Raw genomic sequence first — 15,516 nt, 5'->3', positions numbered from 1 at the left:
TCCTGCGGTTGAACTCTGGGCCTGAGCACTGCCCCTGGCTTCTTTTTGCTCAAGGCTAGCACTCTACCACTTGAGTCACAGCGACACTTCCAGCTTTTTCTGTTTATTTGGTGCTAAGGAATTGAGCCCAGGGATCCATGCATGCTAAGCAAGCACTCTACCACTAAGCCACATTCCCAGCCCTAGAAGCTGGAATTCTTTATCCGCACCATGTACATCAGGAACCACACACTAGACCTCTACCTTTCAAGTGGATTTTTTTAAGCCATATATACTGAAAGTAATAACAGATTTCGCCAATGATCCAATTTTTTCCATTCCTCTGGATCCATGTCTAACTAGTCCAAAAGTACCATTAATAGAATGGGACCATCTAAAATGGTCCAGCAAGAAAATGTATAGAAGCAGAAAGGAGTTGTGAAAAAAAACAGTAAGGCATGTGGGAAAGGAAGCTGAAGATGTAAGAAGAGCAAATGTGGAGCAAGTATCCTTGTTAGGGGACAAAAGAAAGTGATAGTGAAGAGAAAAAAACAGAAGATGAGGATACATTTAAGGAAAGTGATTACAGAGAGAGAGAGAGAGAGAGAGAGAGAGAGAGAGAGAGAGAGAGAGAGAGAGTTCACTTAATGTACGTGGACTATATTCCAATACTCCTAGTAGATGCCTGGGACTATGAACAGTACTAGTACCAACCCTTCTCTACACGTATTGTAAAATTTTCAATACCTATGATAAACTTTAACTTAGAAATTAGACACGGTAACAATAAAATAGAATGTTTAACACAACATTGGTAAAAGTTCTATGAATATGATCTCTCCCTCAAAATATCTTTCTATACCATGCTCAACCCTTCTTGTGATGATGTCTATTTCATGAAATGAAGTGATATGAATGACTTACACATCGTGATATAAAGGTAGGCTTCTATGTAAGGGCTACTTGAAGACAGTACTGTAATACGTCATAGTCAAACTATGACAGATACTAAGTGACCACTGCACAGATAAGAAAGACAGCATGAGTATGCTGGAGAAAGAGATGATTCACAATCAGGCAGGAATGTGTGAGATTTCATCATACTTTTAAAAATAGGTCACAATTTAAAACCTTATGAATCATTTCCAGAAATTTCCATTTATTCTTTTCAGGAGATAGTTGTTGACCATGGGTAACTACAACCTTGGAAAGTAAAACTTCAGTGTAATAAAAAATAATAAAAATTATTCTCTATAGCCATATGACTGATGATAATAAAGGTTTATGTGTACATACATGTATGTATAATAGAAGTGGTTACAATGTATAGACATATAAACAATTAAATATTTATCTATCTTTTTCTCACCACAAAATTGGAAGCTAAATAGTTCTAGCATTACAGTGCTAGTTAACTCTCAACCGGAAGGCCCAAGACTGCAGTGAACATGGCTTCTCTGCTTATACTATTTCCTCAGAGTTCAACTTATACACAATGAATATACACTAAATATTTGTAAATGAAAATGAAGGAAAAGAAGAATAAAACAATACATAAAAATAATTCCATGGAACTAATCTTCAAAAGGCAAATATCCAGCTAGGTGAAACAGTAAATATCAGTAATCCCAGTTATGTAGTCAGCATACATATGTATGAAAGAGAATCATGGTTGAAGATCAGCCCAGACAAAAAGTTAAGTCCTATCTAAAATGAAAATAACAAAAGCATAAATCAGCAAGCATAAATAAGACACAGTTGAAATCCCAGGACTAAAAGAACAAAAACAAAAATTAAGCATCCATATCTTGATGGCATTTAGTTTCTCTAATTCAAAACAAACAATATAGGCAAGGCGGTATCTCAAACAGATGTCCAGGTCAAACTCCCTGCCTCCACATTAGAATATGCATATCTTTCATTTTAAAATTACTAGTGAATCAAAAATAAGTTAATATTAATAATTAAATCTTATATTGCTGATAACATTTAATGGCATTCAAGGATATTGTTCTCACTAATAAAGGATTCTTTTTCTTTTAAATGGGGGAGAGATGCCAGTTCTGGGACATGAACTCAGGAACTGGGCATTGTCCCTGAGCTAGCTCTTCTACTACTTGAGCCGAAGTTCTACTTTATGTGTTGAGGAGGACACAGTATAAAGAGTTATTATCTAATGGCACAGAATTTCAATTTGCAATGACAAAACTGTTTTAAAATTTTAACACTGCTGAGAGGTACAGAATACTGTAAACGTACCTAATGTCAATGATGTAATTTCAAATGGATACGATGATAAATTTTATATATTTATCATTAACCTTAATTATTAGCCTTACATTTTAAGTATATGTATGCCTATATATTTTGTTTGATATAAAAAAAATCTCAGGGTTGGGAATATGGCCTAGTGGCAAGAGTGTTTGCCTCGTATACATGAAGCCCTGGGTTCAATTCCCCAGCACCACATATACAGAAAATGGCCAGAAGTGGCGCTGCGGCTCAAGTGGCAGAGTGCTAGCCTTGAGCAAAAAGAAGCCAGGGACAGTGCTCAGGCCCTGAGTCCAAGGTCCAGGACTGGCAAAAAAAAAATCTCAGAGGGTACAAATTCAATGTCTATCTCCCATACAAAAAATATGTTCTCGTCCTAATCTTCAGGACCTAATATGCAAACTTACTGAGGAAAAAAATTACCTTCACAAATATAATTACATATCTTGAAAGCAAGACTATTTGGTTGGAAATTAAATTCAATAACAAGTGCCTACATAACAGAAAAGCAAAAAGAATTGAGAAAAAGGAAAAAAAATTTAAACAATAAAAACACAATGTGAAAATGTAAACAGAAACTGAAGCCATACAACTACAATCCAAAGAAAGCAAAGGACTGCCAGAAGCCATAAAAAGATGGAAGAAACAAAGAATGGATTCTCCCTTGAATCCTCTAAAGGAAGCACAGCATTGACAATACCATGATTTCAGATTTCCGGCTTTGTAAACTGAATTAAAACATCACTCCATCTCTTCACCCCTGTGTTAAATGTTGGCAAGGAATCTTACAGAGTGTCATGAATATATTAATACACATATTAAATGGTCCAACTACCTAACAACCTCTACAGACAAAAACTGGGAAAAGGAAGATGTAAGTGTCCTGAGTTTGGTATTCCTAGCAACTCTCACCCAAACTACTCATAATTAGGCAGGATAGAAATCACAGGTTCTTTTGTCTTCTTTGGTATTGGCTTTTTATTTTTTAGTTATTTAAAAATTCTACAATAAGGGGCTGGGAATATGGCCTAGTGGTAGAGTGCTTGCCTCATATATATGAAGCCTTGAGTTCAATTCCTCAGCACCATATGTATAGGAAAAGCCAGAAGGGGCACTGTGGCTCAAGTGGTAGAGTGCTAGCCTTGAGCCAAAAGAAGCCAGGGACAGTGCCCAGGCCCAGAGTTCAAGCCCCAAGACTGGCAAAAAAAAATTTGTACAATCAGTTTTTACTCCATAGATTTGACTGCTATTTTTATAGCTTCTTTTTTAAGAAAATGCACCAAACAATAATGTGTCTAAACACATTAAATCAACACTTTTAGACTTACAGAACATGAGAGACCATTATACAATAATAGTGGAAGATTTTAATACTCCACTCATGCCAAAGGATATGAACCAAGCAAAATAAACAAACAAAAAGTCTCTGAATTAAATGATACCATAACCTAAAGGGACTTAACAGATACTTACAGAGTATGCCACCCAACAGCAACTCAATTCACATTCTTCTCAACAGCCCATGGAATATTCTCCAAAATTGACCATATCATAGGACACAAAAAGAGCCTAAGCAATCGCAAGAGGAAAACTAGTTCTCAACAACAAAACACATGGCAGAAAACATTTAAACCCAGAGAGACTGAATAACATAATACTGAATAACACATGGGTCAGAGAAGAGATTAAGGAAGAAATCAGAAAGCTCTTACAATTTAAAAAAATGAAAATGCATCACACTGGAACCTCTGAGATACAGAAAAGCAGTGCTGAACGGAAAGTTTATAGCTCTGAATGCACACATAAAGAAAACAGAAATATCTCAAGTAAATAATCTCATGATGCAACTAAAATTGCTAGAAAAACAAGAACCAACCAAATTCAAAACTACTAGATGGATACAGCAAAAATTAGGGCAGACATTAATGAAATAGACACTTAGAAACTATACTTAGGATCAAGGAAACAAAAATCTGGCTCTTTGAAAAAATTAATAAAATTAACAGATCATTATAAAGATTGATGAAGAAGAGACAAAACTGAACTCAATAAAACCATACATGCCAAAGGAAACATAACACCCAAGAAACCCAAATGATTATAACGGACTACTTTCAAACTCTATACTGAAAAAAGAAGAAACACCTAGCAGAAATGGCCAAATTTCTAAAGACATAGAAACTACCTAAACTGAACCAAGAAGATATAAACCAATTAAAAGCCAATAACACTCATCAAGATTGAGGAAGTAATCAGAAGTCTTCCAACAAGGAAAGCCCAGGCCCAGATGGATTCACTGCTGAATGAACTAACAGAAATACCCCCCAAGCTTTTCCATGAAATAGAAAGAGAAGGCGCAATTCCAAGCTCATTCTATGAAGCAAATACATTCATCCCCAAACCAGGTAAGAATCCAACAAAAAAAAAGAGAACTACAGACCAATTTCCCTGAGGAACACAGATACAAAGCTGTTCAATAAAATAAATACTAGCCAACAGAATCCAGAAACATTTTTTTAAAGTCATACATTAGGACCATAGTCTTCATCCCACAGATACAAGGCTCGCTTAACATACACAAATCAATAAATGTAATATACCACATCAACACAGCAAAAGACATCAAAGAGCTACAGGATCACCTCAAAAAATGTAAAAAAAAAAAAAAGCCTTTGACAAAATATAACATTCATTCACTTTAAAAGCTTTGGAGAAACTAGAACTAGAAGGAACATTCCTTAAAACAATAAAGGCTATATATGACAGACCAATAGCCAACATCAGACTGAAGAGGGAAAAACAAAAACTATTTCCCCTAAATTCAGGAACAGAGCAAGGATGTACTCTTCCCCACTTCTCTTGAATATAGCTTGGAATTCATACCCAGAAAAATAAGGCAAGAAAAGAACATAAAAGAGATTCAAATAGGGAAAGAAGAAATAAAACTATCCCTATTGTAGATGACATGATCTTAAACCTAAAGGACCAAAACACTCCATTCCCAATCTCCTAGAGCTTATCAACCACTTTGGTAAAGTAGCAGAACACAAAATTTATCCACAAAAATCAGTATGTCAACAATGTACAAGCAGAAAAGGAAAGCTTGAACACAACTCCATTTGCAATAGCCTCAAGCAAAATAAAATACCTAAGAATTAACATAGGTAGGCTTTATAATAAAAAATATAAAAGATCTTTATACTGAAAACTATAAAAATCTGAAGAAAAAATCAAAGAGAACACCAGGAAATGGAAATACCTTCCATGTTCAAGAATAGGTAGAATCAAATTATGAAAATGGCTATACTGCCAAAAATGATACACAAATTCAATGTAATCCCTACCAAAACCACAATGATGTTCTGTACTGAGATAGACAAAACAACCCAAAAATTCATATGAAACAAAAGACCTAGAATAGCCAAAACCAATTCTAGTCAAATAAATAAATAAATAAATAAAAAGTGATGTATCACAATACCAGCATTCAAACTCTACTACAGAGCTATGACAACAAAAACAGCTTGGTATTGGCACAAAACTAAGCCCAAAGATCAATGGGACAGATTAGAAGACCCACAAAAAAAAGCCATACACTTACAGTATCTGGTATTTGATAAGGGAGCCAAAGATACACAGTGAGTACTATTTGAAAGGAAATGTACTCAATTACTTGACTCATGTAATTGTAATCCTTCTGTACATCACCTCTATAACAACAAAGTAAATTTATATAAAAAAAGAACAAAAAAATAAAGTTCAGGGATAGCACGTAGGCCGAGTTCAAGCCTCAGGATTGGCACCAAAAAAAGAAAAAGAATGAATTCTCCATCTCATTCTTCCTGGATGGGCTTAAGTGTTGATCTTGCTTAATCTGGAAAACCAAGATTCAAAATCAATTGGCACACAGCAGCAGTCCTAGAGACTCTGTCTTCAAAATAACCAGTATAAAGCTGTAGTAGCGGCATGGGTGATGTGCTAGTACACCAGCCAAGCAAGCAAGCCATGTTAGTTTCAGGCCCTCAGTTCAAACCCCAGTAAAACTTTAATTTTTGTTTTTAAGTTTAATTTAATTTTTTATCTTAGTTTAAAAAAAATTAAATGCTGTTTCTTAAAAAGTTGGTTGAAAAACAAGGTTAAGAAAAGGTTCTCCAGAAAAGAAAGATAACATTATTTCAAAGATATTTTATCAAAAATAACATTTCCATGTGTGAAAATTTCAAATAGGTTATTATCTTTAAAAGAGTTGAAGGACTGGTGATGTAGCTGAGTGGTAGTGTTCAAGTAACATGCAAGCAGTCTCAGGATTAATCTCTATCACAAAGGGGAAGTGGGAGAAACACAGTCCTGGCAAAGATGTTTGTCTATATTCCCAACGACTCAGGAGACAGACACGAGATGATTACAGTTCTAGGCCCGGCTAGGCAAAAAACTTTAGCAGAACTCTATGTCAAAAAAAAAAAAAAAAAAAAGCCCAATTTGGCAAACCCTGTAGTCCTCGGTATTCAGAACGTTGAGACTGGATAATTAATAATTAGGCCAATCCAGGCAAGGTCAGCATAAAGACTGAACCAGAAAAAAAAAACTAAAAACAAGGACTAGGGCATGGCTAGGCCAATACCAAAAGGTGGGGGGGGGGGGGTGGAGGGGGCGGGGAGAGGAGGGGAGGTAGGCATGAAGGCACAGAGACACAGAAGAGACCAGCTTTATTCTTTGGTCTCAAATAATTTCTAATTTCTTGGACTGGGAATGTGGCTTAGTGGTAGAGTACTTGCCTAGCATACATGAACCACTACCACATAAACAGAAAAAGCTGGAAGTGATGCTGTGGCTCAAGTGGTAGAGTGCTAGCCTTGCACAAAAGAAGCTCAAAAACAGTGCCCAGGCCTTGAGTTCAAGCCCCAGGATGAGCAAAATAATAATAATAATAATAATAATAATAACAATAATAATAATAATAATAAAATTTCTAATGTCTTCTTTTAAACCTCAAGATCTTGTGCTTGTTAAGCAGACACCCTGCCAATTGAGTTATTGAAGGGAACCCATCCTGGGTTCGGCACCAATGAAAGGATATGTCCCGGCCATCCCAGGGGACCATGCAGAGATAATCACAGACAGGAGAAGAAGGTTCATAAGGAGGTTTATTAGTGGGCCATAGCTCCCACGGGCCAGGGAGCTACAAGGCATCTGCACCTTATCCAGGTGGCAGCTTCTCTCTCTGGGGGTAAAGGGGAAGTAGGTAGGTAGTGAGTAGGAGTGGCTCATTAGGTATGGGTGGATCTGGGGGCTAGTGGGAGGAGCTGAGGACCAGAGGCTAGGGAAATGCTAACATTTATGCCCCTGGTCTTTTTGCTTTAGTAATTTTTCATGTAACTTCTTTCCCAGGATGGCCTCAGACCATTTCCTACTTACTACACCTCTCTTAGGGGGATTACAAATCACATTACTAACCCACGCTTACTGATAATTTACTCTCCCTACCTTTCCTCCCTCTGGCCCTAACTAGCCTTGAACCAAGATCCTACCAATCTCCTCCTCCCAAGCAGCTAAAATGGACAGAAAAAGCAAAACATTCTATGATGTACATATATGTGTGTTTTTTAAAGAGAATGATTTTCAGGCATATTTTTACTATGTCATAGATTTTTGAAGTGAGGACCTCATACTATAATTCTCTGCTATCTACTAAAGAGAATAACACATGGTGAAATTTAATATGTTGAACTATTTATTTTGAAAATTAAGATTAACGAAGGAGCTGGGTGTAGCCCCTCAAAAATATTATCCTAGCTAAATGTTAAGAGTAAATAGGAGGATCACAACCCAGCCAAGCACAGATTTTAAAATAGGCTATTTTAGAATAGCCAGTCAGCTATTAAAAAAAAAAATAGCTAAAGCAATAGGGCTGAAAGCAAGTGATAAATTACCTGTCTATCAAGCACAGAGCCAAATTCAATTCCAAGTATCACCCTCGTCCCCTCCCCCAAAATGATTTACAAAGACAGTAGAATCACAAAAATGTAAGACCTCAATTACCTAGAGTAAATCCCAGTTCTAGGTTGTCTGATATGACTTAGTTAAACCTCATATCCTTGTTTGAGCATCACTCATAAAATAACTAAAAATACCACAGAAAATAATCATAGAAGAAATGAGAACTTTTGTTGCTATTTTTATGTTTACCTTGCACTTTTTCATGTTATTTTCAAATAATGAGTTGATGTCATTTTCATTTCCCATAGTGAAATTTATATTTAGGGGTTTATATGCACAAGGAACACAGTACATACTTTATATAACTGTAGTATTGAAACAATTACCTCTATAATGTGTCTCATTCAATATAGCCTGTAGATTTTGAAGTATTTTCAGGATAATATTCTGTTAATTATATTTTTCAATTTAATGCCTAATAGCATTATAATATCAGCCATAATTCCAACTTATTCTTCTTCTAAAATCTTCTAAAATATTGCACTTTCCTCTCCTATTTATGTTACACATGCAAGTCATTCTATCATCTCTTTTCTACAAATACTTGCAAACTCTAAACACATATATATTCCTATCCTTCCTGAGGTTATCATAGCCACTAGAGGGCAATATATTTACAAAGAAAAATGTTCATTAGTATGACAGAGGTTCACATACTAATAAATCTAAAAGCTTAAAACAAAAAAAGAAGACTTGATTCAAACTCACAACTTAGTCCTGGAAAAGGACTCCATGGAAGCATACAATGGTGTTCAAAAACAGAACTGTATTTTCTAAAAAAAGTAACTACTAAAGAAACATACCTAATTATCTTAAAGGTAAACAAGTAGTAATGTTATAAATCATGATTCTTTAATATCAACCTCAGATTAAAGAAGATAAAGAAAGAAAATCACAAAAAAGGTAAAAGAGAACATACAAAAATGAGAACTGATGTCTTTAAATTCTTCCACACTCACACGGAGAAAACAAGAAACTAAAAGAACAAAGAGGATTTTGCAACTCATTCTTCTACTGAAAAACAAGGATTTTATATGTATAATTTAGGTGAAGAAAATGGCAAGTACAGAGATTTCAGTTCTTTTTCTCAAAATTAAGAATGCGAGGGAAAGAGATTTAAATAACTACTAATACATGACAAAGCTTTACTAACTTTTGCTAGAATCTAATTCAAATGAGCATTTTTTGAAATTTAATTTTATGTTATTGTAAAGGTGATGTACAGAGGGGTTACAGTTACATAACTAGGATAATGAGTATATTTCTTGTCAAACAATGTTACCCCCTCCCTTGTTTTTCTCCTACTTTCTCTTCCCCCTGCTCCCCTCCAAGTTGCAAAATTCATTTCCAACAGTGTCTTGTGAGTATCCCTATTGCATAGGTTCAATGTTTTTTCTTTGTCTCACCATTTTATTATTCCCCTACCCTTCCCCAAATCAGATAAACACACACACACACGACACAGTGTACCAAAATCAAAAGCAGTGACAAACAGGGCATAAACCAAAGGGGAAAGAAAAGAAAGCAAAAAAAAAAGAAAGAAATAACTTCACACCATACATTTTTTTTAAAAGAACTCTAGTCTGTATCATGGAGTTCATCTTTTTTTTATTTTTTTATGGAATTCATTTTATATATGTACATAACTATTAAGCTATTGTGATCCTCCACTGGGAATATCCTAAACATATACTAATTATTACAAATGAGTGAAACCATGAAGTCTGTGTTTCTTTGGGTCTGGCCTACTTCAACTTAATATGATTTTTTCCAAGTCTTTCCATTTCCTTACAAATGGAGCAATGTCATTCTTTCTGATGGAAGCAGATGTTGGGAGCCAAGCCAGCAGCAAAGCTCATCCTGACCTCTGGTTGTGTTGTTATCATCAAGGACATGCCAAGTGCGAGAACATTTGCTTAGTAGTAAGTCAGCACTAACCCAGAATTGCTTTACTATGTCCACTGAAGTCCATTCCTACTTTAATCAACCTCATCCTGTCTTTACTGCCATCAGATGCTGCAAACTTCAAAGCCTTTTTGTGTTCTTGAATTTTAGCAGCCCTATGCTATTCCCTGGTTCCTAAACTGCATATAAGCTGGAAGTTAAGAATAAACGTGGCTGCAGTCTTGAGCTACAGTCTTGAGCTGCAGACCTCCTGGACCCCATCTTTTCTCTCTTGTCTTTTTTCTCTTGTCTTGTATCTTTCTTTTTCTTTAATCCTCGCCCCCTCAATCAGGATTCCCTTCGCTGCAGGCTGGCTCCAGCAAGCACAGAATACCATTTGGGTATTGGGTATATAAAGCACATTTTCTTGATCCACTCATCTACTGAGGGGCATCTGGGTTGGTTCCATATCTTAGCTATGGTAAATAATGCTGCAGTGAACATAGTTGTGCTAGTAGCTTTAGTGTAGCCTTGTGTTTATTTGGATAAATGCCCAGGAGTGGGATTGCTGGATCATGTGATAGTTCTATGTTTAGTCTTTTGAAGAACCCCTATACTGCTTTCCAGAGTGGTAGAATCAGTTTACATTCCTACTAACAATGTAGTCGAGGTTCCATTTTGGACATATCCTTGCCAGCATCTGTTATTATTGGTTTTCTTGATAATAGCCATTCTTACTGGGGTGAGGTAGAATATTAATGTGGTTTTGATTTGCATTTCTTTTAGGGCCAGAGATGTTGAACATTCCTTCATATGTCTATTGGCTATTCTTATTTCCTCTCCAAAAAAGTCTCTTTTCAATTCTGTAGCCCATTATTCATGGGGTAGTTGTTTCTTTGAGGATTCGTTACTGGGGGGTTAAATTATTTGGACTCTAGGTATACTTTTGATATGAGGCCATTGTCTACTATATAGCTAGTGAAGATCTTCTCTCAATCTGTGGGCTTTCTATTTATCTTGCTAGCTATGCCCTTTGCCATGCAGAAGCTCTTCATTTTAATGCAATCTCATCTATCCAGGCTTTCTTTGATTTGTTGTGTTTCTGGATCTTTATTTAGGAAGTTTCAACCTGAGCCAAGGAGCCCTACTATATCCCCCAGCCCTTCCTATAGTATTTTCAGTGTATCTGTCCCTCAAGGTCTTTGATCCATTTGTAGTTGATTCTGAAGCAGGATAATATAAAAGGATCTAACTTCAGTTTCCTACAGGTGTATAGCCAATTCTGCCAACACCATTTGTTGAAGAGGCTGTCTTTCTTCCATCTGATGGTTTTGGTTCCCTTATCAAAGATTAGTTGGCCATAGGTCTGTGGGATCATTTCTGGGTCTTAAATTCTATACTATTGGTACCAAGCTGTAGCTTTATAATAGAGTTTGAAGTTTAGTATTGATGTTCTTCCAGCACTGTTTTTCCTGCTAAGGATTATTTTTGCTATTTGAGGTCTTCTATTATTCTATATAAAATTTTGGGCTGCTTCTTCTATTTCTCAAATGAATTTATTTCATGTTTACTTACTCTAACATTAAAGATTTAAAATGTCAACAACTTTAGGAAAAAATTTCTTACCCTCATTGGATGTATATCTGCATAAGGAGGTTTTCCTTCAGCCATTTCTATAGAAGTAATGCCAAGAGACCAGATGTCAGCCACACAGTTATAACCTATTTCTTGAATTACCTCAGGAGCCATCCAGAATGGAGTTCCTATCACTGTATTGCGTTTTGCCATTGTATCCTGCAATAACATTACACAGACATAAATAGTACCACAAAAGCACAACACATATACCAACATTAAAATACATATTAAACAGTCAAACACTATAGATCCTATTGGAAATTAATTATTTTCCCAACTTAGACTACTTGTAACATGACATATCTAGGACTTTTTCTAAAAATAATCGAATCCACAGTATGTACTTCAGTAAAGACAGTTATTAAAGATAGTATAGTAATAAAATTTACAAAATCAATGTGCTTAGGGTAGCCAATGCAGCTCCCTTTCATAAAGTTTAAGCAATATGAAGATAAAATATACTTTCATATTCAGTGATCAATTCTCAAATAGTAAATAAAAAATGATAATTGCTGGTTTCTTTTCCAAAAGAGTAACAAAAACATATTTATTTCCATACCCTCCTAAAAGTTATCAAAGTTTGGTCAAAACTAAGATTGAACAGTCAAAAGTGTTTCCAAAAAGTATTAGCATAAACTTACTGTTAATTGGCCAGCCACTCCAAAATCTGCCAGTTTTGCATGTCCTTCTGTATTGAGCAGAATATTTCCAGCTTTTATATCTCTGTGTATTTTTCTCATAAAGTGCAAATACTCTAATCCTTTCAATGTAGATTTTAGAATGGTTGCAATTTCATCTTCTGTTAACTGGAAATGAATATTTATAAAACCATATTGAAATATCATGCTACATAAACTCTTGTACCAATGAACACAGTAACAAATACTTCTTTCCAATAGCCAGGAAATCTCTACAAAAAGAGCTTCTTTTCCACTTCCATAATATTATTCTTACTATACATTTTAATGATGAAGAAAGCAAGTCTTTTCTTGAAAATTATCAATGTCACTCAAAAAGCAGAGAATATAACCTAAGAATCAACCATAAGATAGCACTATTTACCATGTCATCTGACATTTGGGTAGCACTCATATCTGTCATGAAAAAAAGAAAATTCAGATTCATTCCTGTACTGCCCACAATTCATTCAGAAAAAGAAAACCAACAATATTTCATGAAGGAACAATATTACCTGAAAGAATACAACCAAAGGAGGCAATGTGCCACCAGTGTCACTCTTTTTACTGCCAGTCAGGTTAGCCCTACCCCCCCCCACAGTCTTATATTTCTTATATAATAATAAAAACTCAAAACTGGAGATTAGGAGAGAGATTAGGAAAATGGGAATAACAATTAACAGCAGAAAAAGAAATAGGGGAGAGGAGAGAAAAATGTTTGAAAAGGGACATTTCCAATTGTCACAGCAATATAGACATTGCGATCTGCACAAACATTCCAATGAAGGATTTTACAGGTTCATTTATTCTATGACAATCATACAAATAATACAATATTGTAAAGTAGGGGGGGAAAAGTAAATATTTGATCTGCTCTCCAGGTCCCTAGTATAACAGATCCTAAAACCTTTGGGATTTGCTCAATGATAGGAATTTTAAAATGTTATTTTTAAAATAATTCATAACCTTTTCAAATACACCAAAGTTTATGGTAATGAAGTGATACTTGGTAGGGACTCTACATGATTTCAAGATAAGAACTGGCTGTCAGAAGAAACAATGTAATTAAAAGATTAGAATCTCAGTGCTATCCCCTGAATCATGAGTTAATCACCATCACACACAAAAACTTAATCAACCATCCCCACATAATAGCACTACCAGAAACCAAACAGAAGGAGCTTGTATTGTACATCTGGAAAGGGATAATTTGATAGAAAACAGTAACACAAACAAAGGCCAGGACAACTGCTATAATAATAAAAGAGACCTAAATATAGACTGAGAAGCTACTTTAAGTTAGGTAAAGGGGCTGGGAATATAGTCTAGTGGCAAGAGTGCTTGCCTCGTATCCATGAAGCCCTGGGTTCAATTCCTCAGCCACATATATAAAAAAGGCCAGAAGTGGCGCTGTGGCGCTGTGGTAGAGTGCTAGCCTTGAGCAAAAAGAAGCCAAGGACAGTGCTCAGGCCCTTAGCCCAAGCCCGAGGACTGGCCAAAAAAAAAAGGTAAATAAGAAGATGTAAGGTAGTTTCATTTGTTCTTGTTTGGTGAGGTATCTTGAAAACTGAGCCAAAGCCTCTAGCATGATAAGTAAGCCCACAGCCACAAGTATGATAAGGAAGCATACCTTCTAGCACTACTGCCCACACTAAAGGAGAAGAGAATTAAAACACCATGATTCCACTTTTCAAACCTTTCCAAAAAATTGAAGGAGAACACTTACAAAACTCATTTTAGGCTGGGTGCTGGTGGCTCTTGCCTGTAATCTTAGCTGTTCAGGAGGCTGAGATCATAGGATCACATTTCAACGCCTGGACAGAAAAGTCCATGAGAATCTTATCTCTATTTAAGTACCCCCAAATCCCAACGTTCTGCTATGGCTTAAGTGGTAGAGTGCTGGTAATGGACAGGGACAGGGACAGTGCACTGAGGCCCTGAGTTCAAGTCCCAGTAGCAGCATGCACACACATATGCGAGCACACATTCACACACACACACAAACTCACTTTATAAGATACAGTCTTGACACTAAAGCTGGAAAGAAAAACATTTTTTTAAAACAAAAGCCAGATATGGGTGACTCCTACCTGTAATCCTACCTACCCAGAAGGCTGAGATCTGAGGATTGTGGCTTGAAGCTAGCCCAAGCAGTCAAGTCTGTGAGACTCTTACCTCCAATTAACCTCCAAAAAACTGGAAATGGTGCTGTGGCTCAAAGTGGTAGAGTGCTAGCCTTGAGCAAAAAAGGTTAGGGACAGCACCCAGGCCCTGAGTTCAAGCCTTACGACCAACTTAAAAAAAAAAACAAAGGCTGGGAATATGGCCGAGTGGTAAAGTGCTAGTCTCGTATACATGAAGCCCTGGGTTCAATTCCTCAACACCACATATATAGAAAAAGCCAGAAGTGGTGCTGTGGCTCAAGTGATAGAGTGCTAGCCTTGAGCAAAAAGAAGCCAGGGACAGTGCTCAGGCCCAGAGTTCAAGCCACAGGACTGGCAAAAAAAAAAAAAAGGAAGCTACAAGCTTAGAGTAGTGGTTCAAGCTTCTTATTCTAGCTACTTGAGAGGCAGAGATGGGGGATCAAATTTCAAAGCCAACTTAGACAAAAAAAAAAAGTTTATGTGGCTCCATCCCTACCCATGGCTAGATGCCATGTATGCCATGTATGATGGCATGTGCCTAACTTCTTAACTACAAGGGAAGCACAATGGCTACAAGCAGTGGTGTGTGCCTGTCATCATAGCAACACAGGGAATCACAAAATCAATGTACCAGACAGCCCAGACATAAAATGGCTTGGATCTATAATAAGCTGTAGAGCACCTGCCTAACAAGTAGGAGTCCCCAAGTTCCAATTCAATTACTGAAAAAAAATCCAAGAAGAAAAGAAAATTACACACCAATATCTTTCATGAACACTAATTTAAAAGTCAAGTAAATATTAGTGCTGCCATACCCAATTCAGCAGGATAGTAAAAGGGCTAAGGACCATAACCTTACATTCCTAAAATGTAAGCATGGTTCAATGTACAAAATTTGACAGATGCGACACATCTTAAAAGAATAA

The 15,516-nt window shown here is 36.2% G+C and overlaps 1 protein-coding gene and 1 long non-coding RNA gene across 2 annotated transcripts in view; one reads left to right on the top strand and one right to left on the bottom strand.

Moving 5' to 3' along the window:
* Positions 1 to 11,442, top strand: part of LOC125360927 — a 30,467-nt gene extending 19,025 nt beyond the window's left edge. Inside the window, exons 3-4 of the long non-coding RNA XR_007212831.1 lie at positions 7,522 to 7,527; positions 11,107 to 11,442. This is a non-coding gene — a long non-coding RNA (uncharacterized LOC125360927). The remainder of the gene's footprint in view (positions 1 to 7,521; positions 7,528 to 11,106) is intronic.
* Positions 1 to 15,516, bottom strand: part of Stk3 (serine/threonine kinase 3) — a 214,945-nt gene that overhangs the window by 150,503 nt on the left and 48,926 nt on the right. The window contains exons 5-6 of the mRNA XM_048359095.1: positions 12,411 to 12,575; positions 11,758 to 11,925 (exon numbers count right to left, since the gene is read on the bottom strand). Coding sequence (XP_048215052.1) covers positions 11,758 to 11,925; positions 12,411 to 12,575 — 333 coding nt within the window. The remainder of the gene's footprint in view (positions 1 to 11,757; positions 11,926 to 12,410; positions 12,576 to 15,516) is intronic.

The sequence above is a fragment of the Perognathus longimembris genome, chromosome 12 (genome assembly GCF_023159225.1).
Source record: "Perognathus longimembris pacificus isolate PPM17 chromosome 12, ASM2315922v1, whole genome shotgun sequence".
NCBI lineage: Eukaryota > Metazoa > Chordata > Mammalia > Rodentia > Heteromyidae > Perognathus > Perognathus longimembris.
This window is presented reverse-complemented; position numbering and strand designations above follow the sequence as displayed.